The 18,427-nt window shown below is 35.5% G+C and overlaps 1 protein-coding gene across 1 annotated transcript in view; it reads left to right on the top strand.

Moving 5' to 3' along the window:
* LOC101897390 (platelet binding protein GspB) overlaps nucleotides 1-18,427 on the top strand; it is a 245,925-nt gene that overhangs the window by 15,880 nt on the left and 211,618 nt on the right. Inside the window, exon 2 of the mRNA XM_005177435.4 lies at nucleotides 8,815-10,574. Within this exon, the coding sequence (XP_005177492.2) occupies nucleotides 9,285-10,574 (1,290 nt within the window). The 5' untranslated portion in view covers nucleotides 8,815-9,284. The remainder of the gene's footprint in view (nucleotides 1-8,814; nucleotides 10,575-18,427) is intronic.

The following is an 18,427-nucleotide window of genomic DNA, read 5'->3' as shown; positions in this document are numbered from 1 at the left end:
TAATCCCTCAGACGTGGCAAATGATTAACATTTATTATTGGTTTTTGACTGAAACGCAACGAAATCAGCGTTAACGAAATAGTCAGAAGTGCGTCTTTCCTGTATTCGTGAATTCTCCAAAAAGTCACTGGAATGGACATTTTCGTATTTTGTATACAAAAGTTGGCAAACTATTTCACACATTGAATATTTTTGGGATGGCCATCCAAAACTGCTTGGCTTTTGCAATGTCCGGTAACCCCCATCCAAATGTTCGTGAGGATCGGGCAATAATTACGACCTGTTGACAAATTTTGCAGTTTTTTGGTCCATTTCAACCCCTAAATATATGGTGATCATCTCCAAAAAGAGTAGGCTTCTATTCTGACCCTCATCTTATCCCCATGCAAAATTTCGTAAGGATCGGGCCATAAATGCGATCTGTATATGATATCCTGATATCTCAACTACTTAGTTTTGTTAGCTGTAGAAATATTACCAAATGTTTAATTCAAAATGAATATATGACAAAAATATGACAAAATTGAAAAAATATGAGAAAATATTACGAAATCAATATTTTCATCTTTAGAGAGATATTTTTATGCGATTTTTTAGACGTTTTTTCTTTCCTGCCAAGAGGCCATTCTAAATTAATGAGAACTGTCGAAATCAGTTCAGCCGTTCTCGACATATAAGAGATCTTTCAAGCATATCTTCTTTGATAGACATATATATCGCATATATTTGCTATATATTCGATTTTTTGGATCTTAACATCAATGTTAAGATCAAAAGTAACTTTGTCATGGCTATGTGACTTCGCCGGGATTTAAAATATTCGCGGTTTAATGAAAAATTTTGAATTTTTTCAACAAAAAAGATATGGTCTATTTTACCCGCTAAATATTATCCGATGACCACCCAAATTGATAGGCTTCTTCCCCGCCCTAAACTCTAGCTACATGCGAAGTTCCGCGTCGATTGGTCTATAATTGCGACCTGTATAGCTACTGCAAAATCCGACATTTTTTCAGTTTTTGGTCCATTTCGACCCCTAAATATTATGCGATCATCTCCAAAAGAAATAGGGTTCTATTCTGACCCTAGCCCCACCTCCATTCTAAATTTCGTGAAGATCGGGCCATAATTGCGACTTGTAGAGTGATTACAAATTAACATGGACAGACGGACAGACGGACAGACGGACGGACGGACATACATAGCTAGATCGACTCAGCTCGGCGAGCTAGGAAGATCCATATATACTTTCCTATGTGGGAAATCAATATTTCGTGGTGTTACATAATTTTTGGCCCAATCAAACTTATAATACCCCCAACACATAGTGTTGTAGGGTATAAATAGAATCCGTTAAAAATTCTATTAACATTTTTAAAATACCGATTATAGGGAAAATGGGCGCGAACATGCATTGACAATTTTCTGTCACAGGCTATAGAACCAATTAGGAATTTCAAATATGAAATTTGAAACAATTCTGGTGAATAATGTAGCTAAAATCATCAAAGTTCCGAGACGCCGATTTTTAGGGGCTATGCGAAGACCTGGACCCACTAAGACAAATTTCCGTCATAATCTGTAGTAAACTTTCGGCACTTCAAATATGAAATTTGAAACAATTCCAGTTAAAAAGGCACCATAATATTTGGGGATATACAAAGACGTGGACCTGCATAGACAATTTTCTGTAGTAGGTTGGTACCTATTACGAATTTTAACTACGACATTTGGAAGAATTCCTGCGAATAATGTAGCTAAAATCATCCAACTACCGAATATAGAGAGGTACCGCTATTCAGGGGCTATGCGAAAAACCAATTTTCTGTCATAGACTAAAGTACCAGTGGGAATCTTATATACGAAATTTGATAAAATTTTAAATACCTAATATAAGAATATACCGATATATGGGGGCTATATGAAGACCTGAAACTGCATAGACAATTTTCTGTAGTGGACTGCAGTACGTATTAAAATTTTCAAATAGGAAATATGAAATAATTTCAATGAATTATGCCATAATAAATAAGTTAAAAAGCAGTAAGTTCGGCCGGGCCGAACTTTGAATACCCTCTTCCCTTTGGAAAGAATTTGAAAATAAAATCCTTAAAAAAATCTGTTAAAATTTTAAAAATACCGAATATAGCCGTTATATCGGTGTCTATACAACATGGACCCACACAGGCATTGTTTGTCATAATTCATTACCAAATTCAAATTCGGAATTTGAAATAAACAGTGAATGATGTAGCTAAAATCATAAAAATATCGTTTATAGGGAGGTGCCGTTATATCGGAGCTGTGCTAAGACCTGGAACAGCATAGACAATTTTCTGTCATAGGCTGTAGCATCCATTGCGAACTTCAAATACGACAATTCAAACAATTTCAGTGAGTATTGTACCTAAACTCGTCAAAATACCGAATATAGGAAAGTATTGGTATATGGGGGCTTTAGGAAGACGTGAGCACAGACAATTTTCTGTCACAGACGGTAGTTTCCATTACGAACTCTACATGCATAACTTGAAAAAAAACCGGTGAATAATGACGCTAAAATCACCAAAATACCGAATATAGGGAGGGGCAGTTATATGGGGGCTATATGAAGACGTGGACTGCACAGATCTTAGGCTGTAGTATTCATTGCGAACTTCAAATACCAAATTTGAAACAATTTCGGTGAATAATGTCGCTAAAATTAAAAAAAACCGAATATCGGGAGGTACCGTTACATGGGGGCTCTTTGAAAACGTGGACCTACATGGCCCACTTAGCTTTTTAACCTGCCTACTGAAAAAATAAACATGTGTGCAAAATTTTAGCCTTCTATCTCAATTCGTTCGAAAGATAGCGTGATTACAACGGACAGACAGACAGGCGGACATGGCTAAATAGTCTTAGAATTTTACGCTGATCACGAATATATATACTTGGTTTTTTCTCACATGAGTATTTCGAGGAGTTACAAACGGAATGACAAAGTATGGTGGAGGGTATAAAATACCGAATACATGGAGGTACAGTTTTTTTGGGCTATACCTAAACGCCTATATAGCCCATTTTCAGACCAAATACACATTTTATCAACGTACTTCAACGGTCATCATATAGAATTAGAATAGAATTTTATGCTGATCAAGAATGTATACACTTTGTGGGATCTAAAATGTATATTTTGAGGTACGGAATGACAAACTTTATATACCCTCCATATTATGGTGGAGGGTATAACAAACAAAATTATAATAAAATCGAAGCTATGTAAACTCTTGTTTTGTTTAAGGAGTTATATGAACCTATATTTACTATCTGATATCTTGTGAGCCACCAAATGATAATGGTATATTTATAGGTTAAAAATTTTTAAATTAGAATTCTGTTCAAAGTTATATTACAATATTTCCATACTTTTCTACTCCAAGGACTTCTTCTACACGTGAAACACATTTAGTCACACTGAACTCTGGCATTTTCCAAGGCAACGCACACATTGGAAAGGAATTTTCTATTTCTGTGCATGCTCATGGCTTCTTAAAAATTCTTTAAAGCATAGAGAAAACTATTTTAATAGAACAATTCAATATTTAAAGTAATTGTCCATGTTATTTTTTTTTTTTGTTTTATTTAGATTTCGGCTTTTTTGTTTTATTTTTGTTAGTTGGTCTAAGAAACAATATGAATTTCCTTCCTGCTATTCGGCCTGCCTGCTACCGGATTTTCCATACAATTTTTGTCCAACGAGTAAAGGGAGGAGAAACTGGTTGATTTGTTAGGCCTCCTCCGGTGGCAAAAGATGTATTCATTGTTGATGTCTAGTTCTTGGCGAGAGCTCTATTTTTAGTTGAAGTCTTTTGCAATGTTTTTTTTTTCTTCCTTCCTCCATTCTGATATTATTTTCTGTGCCAAATTATTATGCCGGCACAACTGCCATTGCTCCCATTATTGGGTTTAAATATTTGTTTGTGTGTGTGTGAGTGTGTGTTTGTCTGAACCAGTAATGTTTGTTTTTTTCTCTCTCCGTGTACGTGCACGTAAATGTTGTTCGGGTATGCCTAGAAAAATACATATTTTATTCATGACAGACAGACAAATGCACAAAAAACAAAATTCTATTTGGAAAATTAAATGGCATCCGAATGGAGCATTCCTTAAATAGTTGAATTTTAAAGAAATAGTCGGGAAATGGAACATTTCAAAAACTAGCAAAAGAAACGACGTTGCCTTTAAAATTAAACTATTTAGGGAGAGGAAAAATTAAATTAGTATTATAGTTGTTCCCAACAAATATTGGAATATATATCCTTTTTTATTTTAAAGACATACATTTTATATATAATAAGATTAAAAAAACTTAATTTAAAACGTTTGACTTGTGCGCCATTTACATTTTTTTTTGATTTTATTAAATGTTTGTTCCTGTAAGATTTTTCTTAAAAAAAATTACATTTAATATGTTTTGCTTGGGCGCCACTTTCATTAGGTGTTCCTTCCTAAATGATTTTTTAAAACCCTCCACGTAATCACGCTAGTGTCAAAACAAACAAAGATAGATAGCCAAAATTTTGCACCGATTTATATTTAATCTGCAGGCAGGTCAAGCTCGATGTTGGCTATATCGGTCCACGACATCGTATAGCCCCCATGTAACGGTAGCCCCCAATATTCGGTATTTTGATGATTTTAACCACATTTTTCAATAAAATTGTGTAAAATTCTCCACAAGGAGTTTCTCGTGAATACAACGATATCACCTATATTCGGTATTTAGATGATTTTAGCCACATTTTTAATGGAATTGTCTAAACTTCTACCCAAGATGTTATCTGTGAGTACTTTACCCCGTTAAAGAGAATTTTTTATATAGCTTTGCGATATCGTATAGACCCAAAAAAATAGTACCCCGCGATATTGGGTATTTTGATGATTTTAGCCACATTTTTCAAGGGAATTTGCTTAAAATCCACACAAGAAGTCCCTCGTGATAACTTTATCCCCTAAAAGAGAATTGTCTATATATGTTGATGATTTTAGACACATTATTCAACGGCATTGTCAGAAATTCTACAAAAGGTGTTATCTTTGAGTACTTCACTCCCTGAAAGATAATTGTCTATGTAGGTCCACGATATCATACAATGGTTCCCACACAAGGAATTCCCTCTGAGTACTGGAAGAAAATTGTCTATATAGGTCTACATTTTAGCATAACGCTACCCCGAGATTTTCGGTATATCCATGATTTTTAAGGCATTACTCACCGGAATTGCGTCAAATTTTCTATTTGAAGTTCGTAATAGGTACTACAACCTAAGACAGAAAATTATCTGTGCAGATCCACGTCTTCGTCTAGCCTCCTAATATTCGGTACCACACTATATTCGGTATTTGGTGATTATTCACCTGAATTGTTTCAAATTACGTATTTAGAATTCGTAATGGGAACTACAGTCTGTGACAGATAATGGTGTATGCAGGTCCAGGTCTTCGTGTAGGCCCCATATATCAGTATCTCCCTATATTCGTTATTTTGACGAGTTAGGTACAATACCCACCGAAATTGTTTGAGATGTCGTATTTGAAGTTCGTAATGGATGCTACAGCCTATGACAGAAAAGTGTCTATGCAGGTCTACGTCTTACTATAGCCTCCATATAAATGTACCTGTACCCGATACACTATTCACCGGAATTATAATTATATTTCGTATTTGAAGTTCGGAATCGTTACGAAAGCCTATCACAAAAATTACATATCTAGCACCACGTCTTCGTATGGCGCCCATATAAAGGTTTTCATTTGAGTGTAGGGTGTAGGGTATAAAACACAAAAAAAAACTTCTTCGTTACTTGGTACTATTACTTTTATTTTTTGCTTGGGCGCCATTACATTTTTTAGAAATTTTTATTAGTTGTTCGTTTGCGTATTTTCCAGACCAAGGAATATTCTAACAGTAAAATTTACAATTCTCTCTTTTTCTAGAAGTACCAATATATGGTACGGGAACTTAACAATAATTCGCAAAACTTAATATCAATACCTTCCATATATTAAAGAACCGAAAATCCTTCAAATTTAATTAAGTTTAATTTACATGGAGTCGATTCACTGCACATTTCTATACTAAAAAAAAAATGGTTTCTTGTAATCGTTGCTCTCCAACCTTTTCAAATACCCTAGCCATTTCTAAAAACACAAAAATTGTCCCAGGGCATTGGGTGACAGACCAAGCTAGTGACATTATTTATTGCTGCAAAACCCAAAAACATTTAAGTAGGCTTAACATAACCACAAAGTCTTTGCACATTCTCACACTCGACGTTATGGTGGCAGTCTTGGGGAACATCTATTCTCAACATGTTGGCATAAAGTGCAGAACATTGGTGGTGAAAAGTCAATGGTCTTACATGCTTTGGGGTCATAAATAGGTAGGCAGTTTCATCTATGTGTGTGAGTGTATGTGTAACGTTGTACAGCCGTAGACATTGCCAAATGTGTCATAAGTGGCAGTTAGAAATAGTGTGCGGTTATATTAGTATAAGTGGTGCAACTAATTCTAATAATGAAAATTATCTAGTGGTTAGGGATATTTGTAATTTGAAAATTCAGAATTTTGTTTTTAACCTAGAAAAGAAGGAGATAAAAACTATAAATAACGAGGGGCAGTAAAGATTGTATATACATTTTATACACTCAGTATAAAAAGGGTACAGAGGGTGCAGAGGTATCTACGATTTTATAGAGCCAAATTATCAAAATAAAGATTTTAGATCGTATGTCTGAATTTCTACTGAGAGTACAAATCATTTGATACAGCATCGAAATAGCGGTTTCAAACGCTAGCCATTTTTACTATACCTAGATCGAATTCGGAAATGAGAAACATTGGTCCTCCCAATCTGGTACATAGCTCACAAAAAAAATATAGAAATCGATATAGTTCAGTCTTGACATATAGTAATATTTTGATAAGACGTTGTGCCTCCCGAAGAAAATCAACATTTTGAATAATAACTCTCGTAACATATGAAATTAACGTTTTAGAACAACCGAACATGTATGAAAATCGAAAGTATCTCTCTCTGGCAATATCTCTGAAAGACACCACCACCCACCACGCGTCAACATTTTTGAATAAACATAATGCTCAGGAAACGCGAAATAAATATCCAATTACTTTTTTACTTGGCGCATCTTAATATTCCTATCAACCCAAGATTTGGTGTGAAGATGGAATATATCAGCCCACTCCTTCTGGTACCTCCCCATAAAAATGGTCAAATTTTTGAATGCTCATAAAATGAAAAATAAGCATTGGATTCTTGCTAAACAGCACACATTCCAATATTTCCACTAACACACTAATACAGGGTGAGATGAAAAAACTGCAACCAACTTCAGACTGCTGTCATTTCTAAACCACTCGTCCGACAGCTGTTAAAGTTATTCCTGCGGCAGCTCATTTTATTGTTTAGAAGCGTACTAAAGCATTTTGGTGAGAATTTTTCAAAAAGAAAAAAACAAAAAAAAAACAGATATTCGTGATGGAATTCGAACGTGGTACGAGATACAAAATATTAATTCATATTAGCTTTAAATGTGAATTAATATTTTGAGTCTCGTACCATTATCGCTCGTTACCGTGATTCTGGTAGCGTAGCCCGACGTGAATATATCGCAATATTCCATTCGAAAAATATTGAAAAATATGCTCGGGGTAAGGCCATTGAAATTCCAAAAAGTGCAAGAACTTACACAGCAACAGAAAGAAAATAGACTCGAAGGATCGAAGGATCCAGCAGTTTGTAAACAAACAAAATGTTCGTGTTTACTTGCCAAATAGGCCACCAGAACTCAAGCGCCAGCCATGGTGATGATGTGGGCCGCCATAATAGCTGATAGTCGCTCTCCGCTCGTATTAATCGGCATCAGAATAAATGCCGAATATTATCGCGAAAATGTTCTGCAGGTTGTATTAGAGACTTGGGCACGCAAAAGTTTTTGCAGCTGACCTTGGACGTTCCAACAGGACTCAGCAGCAACGCACTCAGCACGCGAAAATGAGGTTCCTACCAATCCGATTGTGTCTGGAGTATTTTGGAAAGCAAGGATGGCACTAAAAAATACCGAAGTGTCGAGCACCTCAAGCAAGCGCTCCGCCGGGAATGGACCAAAATAACGCAGAGCAACATTCGGGCAGTGTGTTGGTTTTATTGACCGTTTGAAGGCCATAATTCGTGACCAATCAAGTTGATCAATTCGAACAAATCTAAACTTATTCTAAAATTTGATGATATTTCCGAAATTGTATGCTTTCATTGTAAAAAATTAAAAAAAATATATATATGTAAAAATTATTGCGTTGCAGTTTTCTTATCTCACCCTGTATATATAGAATTTTCTGAAGCTAGAATTCTAAAAATTTGTAGATTTTAATAAAAAATTTCTGCATGACTGGCCAACAAAAATACATTTTTATGTTCGGCTAAAAAACAAATATGTGAACAGCCTGAAATTTATATGTTTTTTTCCGAATATTGGTTTTCCAACATGGCCATCAATGTCACTTTTATATACATATTCATAAGAATATTTGTATATCACTCCCATGTTTGTAATCGCCCTTAAGTAACCCCGGGATACCATTTTTATACTTCCTCCCTACCCATTACTATTTTTTTTCTAATACTTTTATCCCAAAACAAACGAAACGAAAGAAATGTCAATAACAATTTCTTATAAAACCCATAACTCATTCAAGGATTTTATGAATTTTCAATGTTGATGTGTTTTTTGCTTCTCTTCTTACAGGTCAGCCAACCAAGCAACCCCCATTCCCGTAGGAAAGAAATGTATAAAATGACAAATACCCTTTTTCCCAAAAACGAAACATATTGAATTACAAAACATTTTGTGATGGCAAATATTTTCATAACAAGGGAAAAATTCATCATTGGAATATATTTTTGTGAAAAATGTCAAATATTTATTCATATCTAAAAAATGTAATCAAATCCTGAGAAGGCCAAACAACGCTCACCTAGCTCGGTTGGTAATCTCCGAACAGGAAAAAAGGAATCAAAAAGACGAATGAAATTCCTGGAAAATCAATATTGAAAATAGTGAAATGTCTCAGTTTGATGATAAACCTCAAAGACGAATATCCATCACTGTCCACCAAATATCCAATAAATTCCAACAAACGTCACAGCCACAGTCCCTAGTGTTGTCACAAGCAGCAGCCGCAACCGCATTGCCAGCACCATCACCACCACCACAATATGACCACAAAACGAGCCACAACCTATGGCCATCATACCCAACATCAACAGAGACGTCCACCTGACGTCGAAGAGGCCCTGTCATCCATGTTGTGGACACCGTATGAACGAGCCTCCGTCACGGACACCTCCTCGGACGATGAAGATGAACTATTGAATCGCCATCAACAGCTGAGGAAATCCAAAAGTCAATATGATTATACCAGCATACCCACGATACCACCGTCGCCGACACCCACGCCAACACCATTGATGCTGCCAGCCGCAAATATTGTGGCCTACATACCGACACCAACACATCATCAAGTTGTAACACTGCCGCCGGGCGTGGCAACAAGTACCTACTACGCGGCCACAGCCGAAGATATATGTGATGCATCTGTAACTACACCGTTAGTGCCTTTGTCCGGTCTTATTCTGGATGCCGGTAACGGTCATTTAACTACCATGGCCGCAGCGGCCGATGAGATACTGGCCAGTTCCAATTCCACCGTTATTGCGGTGGCCGTCAATGATGCACACACCACTTGTTATCCCCCTGCTCCTCTGGCCACTGCTAATGAGTCAACATTAGCCAATGATGACGGCGATATGAGTTCCTCATTTACAGCATCGTTAGAAAATCATAAAAATCGCTTCTCCTTCACTTCCTATGGTCGCATAACGGGCCTAAACAAATGGTGGCCCTCGTCGCACTCATCAAATAGTAATGGAATAGCTACAGCTACCTTACCACCACCAATCTCATCATCTCCAGCCCAAATAGCGGAAGCCAGCGTGTTGGGCTCATCTGCTCTAGGCTCATCAACAGCCACAACTGCCTTGACTGCCGCCAACACACCGGCTGAGCCCAAGGAACCACCCTCCTATGATTCGCTCTACTCGAAAGCCCAGCAACGTCAACAACGACGACTTCATCGTCACGCCACTACAACATCGCATCATGGTAAACATTTGAATATTTTCAAGCCGGTACTGGAGACATTAAAAGCAAATGTGTCAACAATTACCCAGGGTCGTTTTGCCAACATATCATCCTCGTCGCCATCGTCGTTGTTGTCGCGCCAGGATAATAGTACTCGCGGACGAAATCCTAATACAACTTACAATCCTAACAGCAATCATAATATCCGCAGCAACAGCAGCCGCAGCCAGAGCAATATCAACAGCCATAGCAATAATCCTTGTAGCAGCGAAACTGGTAACCCTGGTTTGGATGTTAGTAGCCGTAGTCCTGACAGCACTGAGACACATTTGGTTCATTCATTTACAGATGATTTTCTAGCCGAGGTAAGTTTATTACCATCGTTTTTTTACATTGTCGTCTGCTTAATTTTCTTACCCCACCCCTCTCTCTTCCCCTCTTCATTATGGCTGGGAATGGATAATGTATGTATGTTATTGGAAAACATTACAAGGAGGCTGGTTGGGAAGTTTAATGGTATGGACGGGGGATTAGAGGAAAATACCTTAAGCTTTTAAATGCGATGCTTTTGCCTGATATTAAAAAATGAGTCGTTAGCTTTTTGATGTATATGTGTGTCCTAATGTATAGCCAAAACATAAAAATCCTCAAAAAAAAAAAAACATAAAGTCCATTAGAAAGTCATGCAGATTTTTTTATCTGGGAGACCTAAATTTAGTGGAATTTAAAATTAAAATTTTAAAATAATTTTAACGACAGGCCACTGACAACGAAATACAGAGAGTGGAAAAATATAATTTGAATAAAAAAGAAACAAAGTAGAAATTTTCAGTCAGTGCTTCGACAGATACATAACCTCAGCATTGTGTATTGCTTTCTTGAAAGATGCATAAAGAGATAAGTGTTATATTGCAGTGTGCCAAGTTAGAAGGGGATTTGGGAAATATTTCTGCATTTTATTTAAGTTATGATTAGCTTTTCTTATATTCGTGCGAGATCCAGTTATATCCGATTGGGACATGCGAAGTTTAAATAAAATCGGAAACTGAATTTACAATTCTACTGTAGCTATTATAATTCAAATTTCTTTTACTTTACCAAGAAACAGAGGACAAATATAAATATTATAATGGACCACGTTTGGACCATATCGGGTACACGATATATTCCACTTTCACACTAGCTCAAATAAAGGCAACAATATTGGGATCTGAAAATTTTTTAGACATTTTTATGCACTAAACCATAATATGGAGGCTATATTAAGTTTAACATTCCATTTGTAACACCTCGAAATATACATTTTAGACCCCACAAAGTATATGTATTCTTGATCAGCATAACATTCACCGGATTTGTTCCAAATTTATGACAGAAATTTGTCTGTGCAGGTCCACGTCTTCGTATAGCCCCCATATAACGGTACCTCCCGATATTCGGTACTTTGTTGATTTTACCGACATTATTCAATGGAATTCTTTCAAATTTGGTATTTGAAGTTTGAAATGAATACTACAGCCTATGACAGAAAATTGTCTGTGCAGATCCACGTGTTGGTATAGCCCCCATATAACGGTACCTCCCGATAATCGATATCGGATGATTATTTTTTTCAAGTTTCGCATTTGAATATAGTAATGGCTTATGATGAAAGTTGCCTATACAGGTCCACGTCGTCGTATAGACCATAATACAACGGCTTAATTCAGTATTTTTAAAATTTTATCAGAATTTTTAACGGATTTTATTTTATTTAATTTTTTTTTGATAGTTCAAAATTCTTTCCAAATGGTGAAGGGTATTCAAAGTTCAGCCCGGCCGAATTTACAGCTGTTTTACATGTTTTATTTTTTTTCCTGTTTTCAACATTTGACATAGCTCAAGAATGCACCCGTTCTACATTATTTTTGCCGGTCAATTGTTATACCCTACGCAGCACTGATAATACCCAATACAAATTTGTGCAAAGAAACGATATATTTTGCTTATGTTTCTCATTCGATTTATGTATGTCCGTCCGTTTATATATGCGTCCGTACACTTAAGTTTTAATCAAATAACCGTTCTTTTGGCTGAAAACGAAATATTTTCAAATTTTATGTAATCTGTTAAAATGTGGCCAATTTAAAAATATTTTTTAAAACTTTTTTTTAATTTAATGCTGATTTTTCGTTAAATCGATGACATTTAGTCTGATTTATAGATATATCTTTATACCCTCCACCTTGAAATGGAGGGTATATTAAAATTTTAGTTTCGTTTGTAGCACTATTTTAGGGCTTACAATGATATCAAAGTCTTCAGAGATGGGTTGAGGGTTCTTGGTGTTATCGTTCGAGGACGACAGTTAAATGTAGAGATACTCGGAAGAATGTTTCCAGGTCGTCATAGCTTGCTTTGGTTCGGCAGCTCACTGTGGATATGTTCGAGAGCAGATATTTTGAGATAGATTGATCTAAATTCAAGTTCGGAAGCTTATTGAAGGTATGTTCAGTAGCCGATAGATAAAAATTTCGCAGATAAAACGTAACTCGTTCGAATATGTGTGTATGTTATGGTTTAGCTGTTTGGATCGTCTTCAAGTGCTAGCAATTCATTTCATTTCTAATTAACTACCAATGTTTGAGTTATGATACGGTACAACAAAGCGAAGCTCTTGTATGACAATTGACCGAAGTTACCGAGGGACACTGAGCCAAAGACTCCTGTGGAACAACGAGCCGAAGCTTGTGTGGAACACTGAGCTAAGGAATCTTGTGTGGTCAACGAGCCGAAGCCCCTGTGTGAATGAATTACCGTACACACAACTTAATGGCAGATTTTCCAGCTAAAAATTCTGTAAATGATTCTCATCGTCACTAATTACCAATAAAAAATCAGTATGTTCGGCTGGACCGAACTTCGAATATTCTACACAATTTGCATCGAATTTGGATATTTTCGAATAAATAAGTTACGTTAAAAATTCTGTTAAAATCTTAAAAATACAGAATATAGCCGTTATATTGGGGTCTATACGCATACGTGGACCTGCACAGGCAACTCGTGTTATAAGCCATTACAATATTCAAATGCGAAACTTGAACAAATCCATTGAATAATGCAGCTACTATCATTAAAATACCGAATATAGGGAGGTACCGTTATATGAGGGCTATACGAAGACCTGGATCTGCATAGACAATTTCCTGTCATAGACTAGGAAATTCAAATACGAAATTGGGAAATTCAAATACCGTTGTTTGTTGCCTATACAATATCGTGGACATATATAGATATTTATCTCACAGCGCTTCGAAAGAACTTTTTGTATGGATTATTAGACAATTCCATTAAAAATTAAGCTAGAATCATTAAAATACCGAATTTACGTAGGGAAGTACCGTTATATGGGGGATATACGATATCGTGAACCTATATAGACACTACTCTTCCAGGGGCTAGATTACTCATAAGGAACTCCTTTCGTTAATTTTCAGACAATTTCATTGACAAATTTGGCTACAATCATCAAAATACCGAATATCGGGGGGTGCCGTTATATGTGGCCTATACAACATCGTAGACATAGCACATCTTCGAACTTGATCTGCCTGCATACAGGCAGGATCAGAAGACTGATATGTGCAAAATTTTAGTTATATTTCAACTAGGCAAATCTTTTTGAAAGTTTTACATTATAGCTATGCTATAGTCATGGTAGAATAACAAGGTAACCCTTTCAGGCCAGCTGGTATCATTTTTATATGTCAAAAATTGTTCTAATTTGAATTCGCCTTTCATTTACACATAAAAAAATTGGTGCATGATTTCAAACTTTAACAATGCAATTCTAGAAAGTCGAGATGTTAAATTTTTATAGAGTATGTGGGAAAAAGTGCATATGCAACATGTGGTAGGCATAGGTAATATGGAGATCTAAAATTCGTGGATATTTGAAACAAGTGAAACCGGTAAGCAATTTCATAAGAAGATTAACCGATACATGCAATTTCATCATCTCATTTTTACGGATTTTTAACTATGTTATACTCTACAAGACTTCAACAGTGAAAGTGAATGAATATTGGATTGGTTTGGGGAACAAAACATTGGCAATTTTTGAGGTTTGATTAAATATTGAGATAATTGTTTTTTTCATTTCAAGTTCTTCATCCCGTACTGACCTTAATTTCGAAATGTATTAAAGTTATCTATACATAAACGACTTCCTGCAAGTCTACTATACATTTCATAGCTGAGCAAAGATTATGCCTGGAATCACAGTAGACCCAGCCCCCTGCATATTCATCAATATATGATCCAAATCTTAAGTAAGCCTGAGGAGTAAATATACCTTGAAGTACCTTTTAGGTAGCAGGTCACTACATTACTGAAAAAACGAGAAAGCTGAAGATTTAGCAAAAGAAAAAAATGTTACACCACAGAACTAACACAAAACCAAATTTTATGGCATAAAAACTAATTTGGCCGGATATCGTATCGTACAGAAATTTTTCGCTGTTGAACATGAAATCAACGTTTGTAACGTTACCAAGACTGCATACTGCGTAAGGATGGTGAAGAGATAACAACGATTAGACATCAATTATCGCAAATGTCCCTCGTTGGCACGCTATAGACTACGCATTATAAGCGACCACTCCATTTCCAGTCTCTATGATTTTCAACAATGTTGTACTAAGCGTTCTAAAATCAAACCAAGATACAGCGGCTTCAGCATTATTTTCAATCGATGTTAGGAGCTTCGAATGTTTGAATTGTTAATAGAAAAAACAAAACTATTCAAAATTTTTAATTCAATATTTTGATTGGATAAAACAATTTGCCCCAGACTTTGTACTTCAAATCAATTCGCCCTAATTACAAATTTGACATATCAAGTTTCCAAAAAAGTTGCTTTGTTGTAATTTTCGCCTATGTTGTTACCTGGTATTTCTCCCATGGCTATAGTATTTCGGGTTGAAAAAATATTTATAAAATTCATAAACAACGGTCTCGTTGGAAAATATATTTTTTAAAAATCATCGATTTGACTGCATGACACACGTGTCATTAATGTTTATATTAAATTCCATAACTAGTGCATATTTTTCCGTAAGTGTATTTTTTTTAAACATTTTATGTTCTCTTTCCAAATTTAACTAATCACCCTCGAAATTATGTCCTAATAACTCCATTAAATAGACCCTAATGAATCCATCAGTTACAATGGCGCCCAACATTGGTTAATTGAATAACATTGTGCTAGCTGCTGTTGTACAATAATGACTTATCAATTGATCTTATCACAATTAGTCAACTGATGTTCAAAGTTACCCTTCGGGGAGTGTTGGCAAACCTACCAAATAATTGTTTTCTACCACTAACAGATGGCCAAATAATAAACCCTTTTGTCAATGGCAAACTCTCAGCGTGTGTGTGTGCGTCTGTCGCTCTTATCTATGGCCAAAGATCTCATTTTTAATGTAACGAATATCACAACATGAACACAGTGTTATTAGCAAAAGATATTCCAACAAACACACTCACACATACATATACGAACTCATCTTCGAACAGACATTAATGTTGGGTGTACGTTATATGGTTTTGTTTGTTTGCTATTTTTGTTAACATTATTTGCCTTAAATGCCAAAAGTTACTCTTTTAATTAAATAATTAAATATTCATTGATGTAAACAGGGCAGCATGTGTTCTGTATCTGCTAATAATGATGTTGGAGATAAAGTGACTAATCTAAGGTTTCCAAAAAAAACAGGATATTTGTAGGTTTTTAGAAAAATCAATAAAACTCTTCCTTAATGAATTCTCATTAAAATCATTTAATTTCAAATCATCCCTAAATAAATACTAATTAATTTACAACAAATTCAGTGAGTACTGTAATGAAATTGGAATAGAATAAAAATGTAAATGGCTTTCCCTTGGACGTTAAAACCTCTTCCTCATCCTGTATATTCAACTACAGCTGAAAAATATACATTTAATCCCCCAGCAACAGGAAAATACATTCCATGTCATTTGTATATCCTCCTGCATTCGAAATAAGCGACCAGACATTAGCATCACTTTTAACGTCTGAGTGACAGGCTAAGTGACTGGATATATTTCACAAAGCCCGATGATGTAGGTTAAGCGCCACAAATATACATATCTCTTTGGTGGAAATGTGATTGTGTGTGTGTTTTCATATATGACTCGGCGTTGTGTGTGTGTATTAGTTCATGGCCTTATCGCAATGGTTTGCCTTCATAATTGCTAGCGGTTAGAATTGAATGTTTACCTCATATGTCAAAATTATCCAGTTTCGGTACAAAGTGATGTCAATGCCTTTTACCAACCAGACGAATATTATGTCTGGCTGCCTGCCTCCCGGTGTCGCTTAGCTGCTGCCGTCGGATTTTCGTTTCAACTCAACCAGTAGCCATGAACAATTGTTTGGGATTATCTTTGTAAATTACAATTTTTCCTAAGAGGTCTTTGTGTCACTTCACTACACTTTGTGTCGGTGTGTGAAGTGAATAATATTTAGAAGTTTATAATCAAAGTATATCATAACACAATATATATGGGTGTTCCCATATTTTTTGGTATGCCGCAAAATAATCTATGTTTAATATAAATTCTTATAGAAACCCCGAGATTTTTCTTTTATTAATACCATCATCTTTTTTTGAGGATTTGGCGTGAGCCATATTTTTTAAAAATCAAAACTATACATAACTTTATTTTATTTCTATAGCTATATTGTTTTTTATACCATACCATTCATTGAATTTTTTTAACCGCTTAAACAAAAATTTTTTTTGGACAACCAGAATTATAAAAATATATATTTTAAAAATCTAGAAATAAGCAAGTGAAAAAGCGTTAAGATCAACGGAGACACGCTATGAATAACCTCCACAATTTTTAAGGAACTTACACATTTTCGAAAAAAACAAGTAAGCAAAGGCTATAGCCGTGCGGGGCCGAGCATGTGATACCCTAAAACACTACAATATATTAGAAGCCCCCTTATGTCCGAATCCATTTTGGAATATTTCGCTTTTGAAATTATTTCATGACACATATTACCCTTAGCATTTTGACCAGGGATATTTGCCCCAACGCTCTCCATCGTGCTATTAGTTGTTGTGGTGCATTTTACAGCAACATATACCAATGGTTATCCAAAATGCTAGAATTCTTCCCTGTTCTTAACTCTCTTCAATTGTGTGAACAGGAATTTTTTTCTCTTTTTGGTTCATTTGAACCCCTAAATATTTTGTGATCAACTCCAAAACCAAGAGGCCTTCTGTGTCTTAAAATTTTTTTCTAATTTTCGAATAATACCAACATAAACTAATTTGCTCATTTCCAATTTATTGATAGTTGTTGCACGTAAACGGTCTTCCTAGATCTGGAACCAATATATCCCAAAGACCTATAATCTCTCAGAAGTGGCAAAAGATTAACATTTATTTTGGTCTTTGACTGAAACGCATCTATATGAGATACAGACATTTGACTATATTCTTCAACGAAATCAGCCTAACGAAATAGTCAGAAGTGCGTCTTTCCTGCAGTTTTATTTCCATTTCAACCCATTAAATATATGGCGATCATCTCCAAAAAGAGTAGGCTTCTATTCTGACCCTCATCTTATCCCCATGAAAAATTTCGTAAGGATCGGGCCATAAATGCGATCTGTATATGATATCCTGATATCCTGACTACTTAGTTTTGTTAGCTGTAGAAACATAACCAAATGTCTGATTCAAAATGAAAATATGCCAAAAATATGACAAAATTGAAAAAATATGAGAAAATGTTAAAAAATCAATATTTTCATCTTTAGAGAGATATTTTTATGCGATTTTTTTAGATGTTTTATTTTTCCTGCCGGGAGGCCATTCTGAATTAATGAAAACTGTCGAAATCAGTTCAGCCGTTCTCGAAATATAAGAGATCTTTCAAGCATATCTTCTTTGATAGACATATATATCGCACATATTTTGCTATATATCCGATTTGTTGGATGTTAACATCAATGTAAAGGTCAGAAGTAACCTTGTCATGGTTTTGTGATTCCGCCGGGATTTAAAATATTCGCGGTTTAATGAAAAATTTGGAATTTTTCTACACAAATGTTATGGTCTATTTCACCCACTAAATATTACCCGATGACCATCAAAATTGGAAGGTTTTTGCCCAGCCCTAAGCTCTAGCCCCA

Source organism: Musca domestica, unplaced genomic scaffold (assembly GCF_030504385.1).
Source record: "Musca domestica strain aabys unplaced genomic scaffold, Musca_domestica.polishedcontigs.V.1.1 16, whole genome shotgun sequence".
Lineage (NCBI taxonomy): Eukaryota > Metazoa > Arthropoda > Insecta > Diptera > Muscidae > Musca > Musca domestica.
This window is presented reverse-complemented; position numbering and strand designations above follow the sequence as displayed.